This window comes from Colobus angolensis, unplaced genomic scaffold (genome assembly GCF_000951035.1).
Source record: "Colobus angolensis palliatus isolate OR3802 unplaced genomic scaffold, Cang.pa_1.0 Scaffold139, whole genome shotgun sequence".
NCBI lineage: Eukaryota > Metazoa > Chordata > Mammalia > Primates > Cercopithecidae > Colobus > Colobus angolensis.
In genome coordinates this window covers 3,448,651-3,457,752 of record NW_012114477.1, presented here as the reverse complement: position 1 = coordinate 3,457,752, position 9,102 = coordinate 3,448,651, and the positions used below count along the sequence as shown (strand labels likewise).

The 9,102-nt window shown below is 44.8% G+C and overlaps 1 protein-coding gene across 1 annotated transcript in view; it reads left to right on the top strand.

The window, feature by feature from the left end:
* Positions 1 to 9,102, top strand: part of SEZ6L (seizure related 6 homolog (mouse)-like) — a 117,267-nt gene that overhangs the window by 66,392 nt on the left and 41,773 nt on the right. The window contains exons 10-11 of the mRNA XM_011934853.1: positions 1,339 to 1,535; positions 8,280 to 8,474. Of these exons, the coding sequence (XP_011790243.1) occupies positions 1,339 to 1,535; positions 8,280 to 8,474 (392 nt within the window). The remainder of the gene's footprint in view (positions 1 to 1,338; positions 1,536 to 8,279; positions 8,475 to 9,102) is intronic.

Here is a 9,102-nt window from a genome sequence, read left to right as displayed (position 1 = left end):
ATCTGAGTTTGTCCTTATTTTCTCTCTCCTTACTTTGATTATAACTCCTGCCACAATCCCTGGCTTACAAATCTAAATAGATCACTATTCTGTGACCCTTCTGAGCACAGCACAGTGCCTGGCTCATAGTAAATGCTCAAAAAAAAAAAAAAATTAAGGAGAAGGAGAGAAGGAGACAAGAAAAGGAGAAAGACATGAGAGAGAGAGAAGATAGAGAGAGGGAAATAAGAAAAAAGGAAAGAAAGAAGTATGAGTTTATATCTGTCCGTGATGGATGAAACCAAAGTTGAATTATCTGGCATTCTTTCAATTAGAGATCAATTGTATCTAGCATGGCTAAGATAGTACATGTTTCTGTGGTATATTGAAGTGATTTCTGGATTATTAACTGTCCATTGTGGTTTAATTATTTAGTGTCAAGGTACTTTCTTGCATTGGAGTCTTTGAAAATGTGTCATCCTTTAATGGTATGAATGGTGACAGATTTGAGTATGTCTCATAAATAAGGTGCCTCCATCCCACCTCTGCCCTACCCCTTAAACATAATGGATAACTCAGTTGACTTTGAGGAATTTGTCCCGTGATAAATGGAAAGATCATTTCAACTTATATAAAAATGCAAGTTGTAATTAGCAAGCTGTCAGCATGTTCTGCATTGAAGAAGAATGAAAGATGCAGGTCATAGCCCCAGCCTGTAGCCTCGTGCCTAACACAGAGTTGTCACCTAAGAAATGGTTGCCGATAATGGGAGTTTTGAAGGTGATTCTTCTTACAATGCAGCATTTGACTTTGCAATGAGTCCCATGCAGGCAAGACCATTGCATCAATGTGTCTTCAAAAACCCAATTGACGGCCAGACATGGTGGCTCACACCTGTAATCCTAGCACTTTGGGAGGCCGAGGTGGGCAGATTGCCTGAGCTCAGGAGTTCGAGACCAGCCTGGGCAACATGGTGAAACCCCATCTCTACAAAATACAAAAACAATTAGCCAGACATAGCGGCATGCATCTGTAGTCCCAGCTACTCGGGAGGCTGAGACAGGAGAATTGCTTGAACCGGGGAGGCGGAGGTTGCAGTGAGCTGAGACTGTGCCACCGCACTCTATCTAGCCTGGGTGACAGAGTGAGACTCTGTATCAAAAAAAAAGACTTACAAATCTCTGTGTCACATTTGCAGTCTATGCCAATCTTACCCTCAGCCTGGGGATAAGACAACTAGTCTGGGGCCTGACACATACACACTTAAGAAATTGTGTATTGCCTGAAAAAGTTAATCAAGGGCTTATTGAATTCTCATACTCTGCTTCACATGACTCTCCCTCTTCTCTATCCTCCAAGCCTGAATCTGAGCAACAGTGACATCTTGACCGTCTACGACGGCGACGAGGTCATGCCCCACATCTTGGGGCAGTACCTTGGGAACAGTGGCCCCCAGAAGCTGTACTCCTCCACGCCGGACCTAACCATCCAGTTCCATTCGGACCCTGCTGGGCTGATCTTTGGAAAGGGCCAGGGATTCATCATGAACTACATAGGTAGGTGTCTCATCTGGTCAGTTTATCTTTTCTTTGTGTTTAGATGCAGGTTAAGGTGGTTTCCTCTAGGTTATTTGGCAATTTTGTACTACACTGATTTTTCATTGTATTGGCACAGTTATGTTTAAGAGCCTGGGCTCTCTAGTCATGAGGACCAGGGTTTGAGCCCCAGCATGGTCATCGAGGTCTGTGTGGCTTTGGGAAAGTTGCTGACCCTCTCTGAGCCTTCTTTTTGTCATCTGTAAGATGGGAATAGTGATTAAGATGGGAATAGTGATACCTATTCCACAAGGTTGATATCAGGATTTAGTAAACAGTGCCTCATAACTTATGTTTCACGTGTGGTCAGCTGAGATCCTGTTGTCCTCATGTTTCATTTGTGGTCAGCTGAGATCTTATATCAACATACTTCCTAATTTCTTCCCAATTTGTGCAACTTCTCAAACGTTGTCTTCACCTTCTTGCCTGAACTGAAGCTCAGCTCTCCTCTAAGGCCTCTTCTTTTCCTGTAGCCTCATTGAACAAGGACAGTCTTCCTCTCCCACTTCATGTACTCTAGGAGCTACAGATGCAAGAGATGTCTTTCCTGATCCTCAATGTGGCCTCCAAACCATGTCTCTCCTGCTCATCCTAAAACAAACAAACAAACAAATCAAAAAAAAAAAAAAAACCTGCTATCAAATTCAAGCTAAGCTCACACACTCCCATAACCCCTCCTGTGCTTTCATCCAATCACAGTCTTCCCTTCTCATTTCCCACCCTGTAACTCTCCCTCATTCATTATTGGCTCTATCACCCACTCCTGTTCAACCTGTAAACACCAGAGAGTCCCAGGCTCCATCCTGGACTGTATCTTCTTTTCCAGCTAGACTGAGTCCCTCCGTGCCCTCATCTGGTCCCATGGATTTAAACAGTACCAATATCCATTGACCGGTTCGTACTTACAACCTTGACCTTAAACTCCAAATCCATCTATCCAACTCTCTGCCAACTCCTCCCTTGCCTCCATCCAGTAGACATGTCAGATTTAACATGGCAAAACAGAATGATTTCTTCTCCTACCCACCACCACCACTACTCAACTGCATCCCCTGCTGTCTGCCAATCCTAGGAAATGAGACCACAACTCTCCTGGTTTCTCAGGCTATTTCCTCCTTCCTTGCCCCCATATCCAATCCATCCTCTCAACTCCACTGTTACAATAGGTCTCAAATCCAAGCATGTGTCCCCATCTTTCTATGGTCACCACTGTAGTCCGAACTACCAACATTCCCAGATGTCAGAGGACTGGGACACCATGAAGTCCCACTCATCCCAGCTCCAGAAGAGACTTGCACTAACAGAGGAACTGGTCCGGCCCTGTTGTGTACCAGCAGAAGAAACTCTGGGCAAATAAGGATGAAGGGTTTCTCATCAGAGGCAGAGCTGAGCTCCCATCCACACTTCCTCATTCCCGGCTCATGCCTGTAATCCCAGCACTTTGGGAGGCTGAGGCGGGCGGATCACAAGGTCAGGAGATTGAGACCATCCTGGCTAACACGGTGAAACCCTGTCTCTACTAAAAATTATATATATATATATTAGCTGGGCGTGGTGGCGGGTGCCTGTGGTCCCAGCTACTCAGGAGGCTGAGGCAGGAGAATGGTGTGAACCTGGGAGGCAGAGGTTGCAGTGCGCCGAGATTGTGCCACTGCACTCCTGCCTGGGCAACAGAGCGAGACTCTGTCTCAAAAAAAAAAAGAAAAAAGAAAAGAAAAGGACAGAAAAAAAAAAAAAAAAGAATTGTCCGTCTCTAACTAGGTTGGTGCAGAAGTGATTACGGTTTTTGAAGTTTTAATTTGCAAAAACTGCAATTACTTCTGCGCCAACCTAATAATATGAATTGTCCTCTCTGTACCAGCACTTGCACCTAAAAGACAAGCTACCCCCTTGGCCATGGGCTGTCTCAAGAAGCCTCATGCATGCCAAAGTACATTCCTTGCATTTTTATTTCCATATGGTGAACATTTTTCATCCTTGCCTGCTACATGTCCTCCTCTCAGAGAGGCTAACACGAGTATTGATCTTCCTTTTTATGTTTCCCAGGGGCCTTTTTACCTTTGATTGTGCTGCTAAATATTTTCAGAATGTTATTGCTACAATTTCTTGTGGGTTCCCTGCTCTTTTCTGGGCAGTGCCCTGGGCTTCAGGGGATAACTCATGTTGGCGGTTCAGACAATGTACCCTCCAGACTCAGCTGCCTTTGGAGGAAGTCTCTGGTCTCCTGGCTCCTGTCTCTCTCCTTAGACGTCCTCTCCCTCTCCACTGAAAGATGAGGTCATGGTTTTGCTCATTTATCTCCCCTAGTGCCCAAGTCAGTATTCCAAACCTGCATTCAGCTTGATGCCAAAAAAAAAAAAAAAAATCTGACTCTGACTCTATCCAAGGCTGGTCAAGGTTAACCAGAAAGTCTGGCCAGTGTTCACTTTCTTGAAGAAGAAGTGTTCTTGTTAATTGAAGTTGAAACTTTTTGTGATTTGTGTGACAACTTACAGTCGGCAAGCACTTTAACATATATTATTTTATTTTATCTTCAAATGCATTATCTCCATTTTCCAGAGGATTTGGTTCATAGAAAAATCCCTTGACACCTCCTATGTGGTAGGCTCTGCATACCAGGATATAGAGATGAATAGAATATTTTCCCTACCCTTAAGGCATTAGTGGAAATGAGAAAGGCAGTCCCATTAATAGACAATATCAGGATCACAAGCTGATGCTGGGGAAGAGGCAGACAAAGGATTGCAGAGAATGTTTTTCGAGGATACACAGCTTGGCTAGTTTGGGTAACAAAAAAAGAGAGAACAGCTCTTGATTGTTATTCCTGTTAAAGAGACACACAGTTAATTTTACAAGAATGGCAAATAGACCGTTCTAGCTAATTGTGATGCCACTCAGTTGCTTACTACTTATGTTGAAGACCATGTTGAAAGAACTCCAAGGAGGTCATGCCTAAAGTCTATGGCAAAGAGTGTCATGATTGATTAGTGATGCCTGCCATGGGCATGAGAAGGGTATTTGCCATTCTGGATCTAGATTTTACCATACACAGATGTAACTCCCATTCAATGGATGCATCAGATGGTAGGGTCAGGGGTTCCTGTGGTCATGAGGGAATTCTGAAGCTCCTATATTGACCTAAATGCCTAAGCCCAGCTCTGGAAGGTAGCCAAAGTTTATCTGCTATGATTGCAATTAGAGCCTTCCACAGGAAGACTCTGGGCCTACGTGGTTCTGGAATGTGAATTCTACCTCCCAGAATTCACCTTTGAACAGAGAGATGCAAAGACCCATTCACTGTTTCCTGTTCTTTGCCCACTGTCTATGGCCAAATGCATGGGATGGAAGGGATTAAGAAACAGAGGTGAGTAAGCAGTGCTTTTTGAGGAGACTTTGGTTATTTGTCGCGTGTTTATTCCTCTAAGTCTAGGATAATAACTAAGCTCCATATTGTAAGTCAACTCCAATCAAATGACAGTGGCTCCCTGGAGTGCTGTTTTGAGGACTGGGAGGTTTCTGCTTGATTCAAACAAACAGAGGGCTGTTCTTGATTAGTGATGTTTGCCATGAGCATGAAATGGTAGATGGTGGTGTGTATTCAGTGCATTTGTGCATTTCTTTTGCACAGAAATTGAACCTTGGTGCTAATCTTGACCATGAGACTGAAACCATGACATCAGATCCCTGTATTTCTAGCATCTAATAAGATGCTCATAATATCTCAGTCAAACAAACAAATGAATCCATCTAACTCATCTTAGTGTTCACACAACATCATCATATCCTGCATGTTACTTAACTTTCACATTGCCCTTTGGAATAGGCAATGCAATAATTATTGACTCCACTCTGCAGATGAGAACAATGAGGCTTAGAGCTGTCAATGGGCATGACTGGAGTCACACCGTTTCTTTAAAAAAGAAAGAAGACTAGAAAAGAAGTCTTCCAACTTCTAGGGCAGTTTTCTAATTCCTACTAAAGTTAACAAGGGCCCATGGGAACAGACCATTCCAGAACCTCCACTTAGGGTGTTTGGTAAAAAAAATGCATGTTCCTGAACCAGTGTCTCTGGGGTACAGGCCCTGGAATCTGAAGAACAGGAAGGTTATAGGGCAGTTTTCTAACTCTTAGCAAAGTTAACAAGGGTCCATGGGGCTGGACCATTCTAGAAATCTCTACTTAGGGTGCTTGGTAAAAATGCATGTTCCTGGATCAGGGTCCCTGGGGTACAGGCCCCAGGATCTGAAGAACAGGAAGGTTAAGTGACTTAGCCAAGGCCACCCAGTTAGTAAACAGTGGGGACAAGATTTAAGCCAAGCTTCTTCTACATTGTGGCAGCAACTGAGAAATTACAAATGCAGTGGGTGCCACCAAGGAGACAGGAGGTCCCACGGGAGCGTGAAGCCATGGTGTCCCATATTGAAAAGTCAGACAAGCAAGCCTTTCTCCGTCTCAAAGCATTTGGCTCAAGGCAGACCACATTTCTGGTGTCTGCTCCCATTTCTCCCCTTTCATCCACAGTCTGAGCATCTGCAGCTGTGTCCCAAATCCAGGGCTTGGCTGATTTTTCAGAGGCCTAAAAATAGAGGCTCCTGTCCCCCCACCAAGCAATTCTCGAAGCTATTTTCTTACCCTTCTTCTTGCAGACACCCATGAGATCTCCTTTCCCCAAATAAAATCATGATGAAATCCCGGGAAAAGCCATTGCTTGGTTCTCAGAATGACTTTCCTGCAGACGGCGGAGGTGCTCTGCGTTCCCCAGAAGCACATAAGAACTGCAAATTAATTATACAACATAATTAGCTCGCTCCTCCAAATCTGTGCAGTGGGCACTTTGAAGCAAGAATAGTAATAGTTTGCCATGCATTGCTACCTTAGTAACAAGAGTTTGTAGGAGAAAAACAGAACAATTACAGAGAAAGACACAGTAATAAGCTGCGGGTAGCATTTTCTGGAGTATGCAATCATGTTCACTAATGATATGCAATTGGATTTGAAGAATATACCAACAGTTTATTTTTATTTATTTTTGTTCAAATTGGTTTTTTTTTTTCTTTTCTTTTGAGGCAGGGTCTCACTCTGTCACCCAGCCTGGAGTGCAGTGATGCCTTCATGGCTCACTGCAGTCTCAAACTCCTGGATTCAAGCAATCCTCCTGCCTCAGCCTCCTGAGCAGCTGGGACTACAGACACTTGCCATCATACCTGGCTCATTTTTCAGTTTTGTTATTGTTTTTGTAGAGATGAAGGGGTCTCCCTATATTGTCAAACTGATCTCAAACTCCTGGGCTCAAGCAATCCTCCTGCCTTGGCTTCCCAAAGTGCTGAGATTACAGGCAGGAGCCACTGTGCCCAGCTTGTTTTTATTTTGATAGCTAATTATTTCTCTTAATGAATATTAAAAATGCATACATTACTTATTCACCAAACTCATGGATTTACAGGTATTCTTAGGATGAAGCTGAGCATATTAATCACCTATTGCTGTGTCATAGATTATACCCCAAATTAGCAGTAAACATTTATCATCTTGCAGTTTCTCTGGGTTAGAAATTCAGGAGCAGCATGAGTTCGATGGCTTTGCCCTGCAGTCTCTCATGAGGCTCCAGTCAAGATGCCAGCCAGAGCTGCAGTCATCTGAAGGCTTGATGAGCACTGGATGATGAACTTTCAAATGGCTCACACATTTGGCTGGCACGTCAATGCCAACTGTTGACAGAAGGCCTCAGTTTCTCTTCCCATGGGTCTCTCTGGAGAGATACTTGAGCATCCTCACAATATGGCAGCTGCTTCTGCTGAAACGAGTGATTCAACAGAGAGCAAGGAGAGAACCTCAATGTGGTTATGACCTAAGCTCGAAAGCCAACCAGGGCCACTTTTCCAGTCTCCTATTCAGTGTTGGTGAGGACTACACAAGAGTGTAAATTCTGCCAGGCACAGTGGCTCATGCCTGTAATCCCAACATTTTGGGAGGCCCAGGCAGTAGGATTGCTTGGGCCCAAGGCTTCAAGACAAGCCCAGACAACATAGCAAGACCTCATCTCTACAGAAAAATTTTAAAAACTTAGCCAGGCCGTGATGGTACATGACTGTCATCCCAGCTACTTAGGAGGCTGAGGTGGGAGGATCACTTCAGCCCAGGAGTTTGAGGCTGTGGAGAGCTATGATCATGCTCTTGCACTCTAGCCTGAGCAACAGAGACCCTGCCTGTAAAAATAACGATGATGACAATAATAGTAATAATAATAAATGAAAAACAAAAATAAAATAAAAAATTTTTAAAGAGTGTAAATCCTCGGAGGCGAGAGTCATCCAGTGACATCCGGTAAGCAGCGGCCACAGTGAGGCAGATGTCGTTATAATTACTCCCTCATGAAAGGTCAAGGAACCTGAGCTGCAGAGTCAAAAAGTGGCTGTCTCCCCGTCACACCGTTAGTAAGTGGCAGAGCTAGGATTCTGTCTGACTCGAAATCCTAAACTGGTTTTGTCAAACCAAGACAATGTTCAGTGAGTTCAGTGGCCCACAGAGAGAGGTAACCAGAAAGCCTCACTAGCGACGAGCTCTTGCCAGTTAAGCAATTTTGGAAGCATGTTGGTCATTTCTAGAGGCTTTTTTTTCTCTTCGCTCATCCCTCTAGCCTTCACAAAAGGAGGCCCCAACAATAGCCCGCTTCCCCCATCTAAGGCTGACGTTTCTCTTTCAAAGAGGTGTCAAGGAATGACTCCTGCTCGGATTTACCCGAGATCCAGAATGGCTGGAAAACCACTTCTCACACGGAGCTGGTGCGGGGAGCCAGAATCACCTACCAGTGCGACCCCGGCTACGACATCGTGGGCAGTGACACCCTCACCTGCCAGTGGGACCTCAGCTGGAGCAGCGACCCCCCATTTTGTGAGAAAAGTAAGAGTGGTCTTGTTTCCTTCCCCCTAGGTCCCTGGGTGGCAAATCCCTTCCAGGGATCTTTTTTGGGTGGGTGCAGTGGAGCTGTTTAATGTAGAATCTGGACTCCCCCACCCCACCAATTCATGAGCATTGTTCACAAATGTCATTTTATAGCCCTCAGTGGGATCACAGACTCAGGTGCCTTCAGAAACCTGGCCCATAATGTAAAGGAGTGAGATAAGCTGGGTGTGAGACATTAGGGAGTGGTGTGAACTCCAGTGAAGGGGAGTGTATGTAGCCTGGCAAAAAAGAACACTTGGTTGGGTGTAGTGGCTCGTGCCTGTAATCCTAATGCTTTGGGAGGCTGAGGTGGGAGGATCATTTGAGCCCATGAGTTTGATAGCAGCCTGGGTGACACCATCTCTAAAAAATAATAATAAACATAAAAATTAGCTGGATGTGGTGGGACACACCTGTAGTCCTAGCTACTCAGGAGGCTGAGACAGGAGGATTGCTGGAGCCCAGGAGTTTGAGCTGTGATTATGCCTCTGCCCTTTAGCCTGGGTGACAGAGAAAAACCCTGTTGAGAGGGGTGGCAGGGAGAGAGAGAGACAGAGAGAGAGAGAGAAGGGAGGAAGGGAGGGAG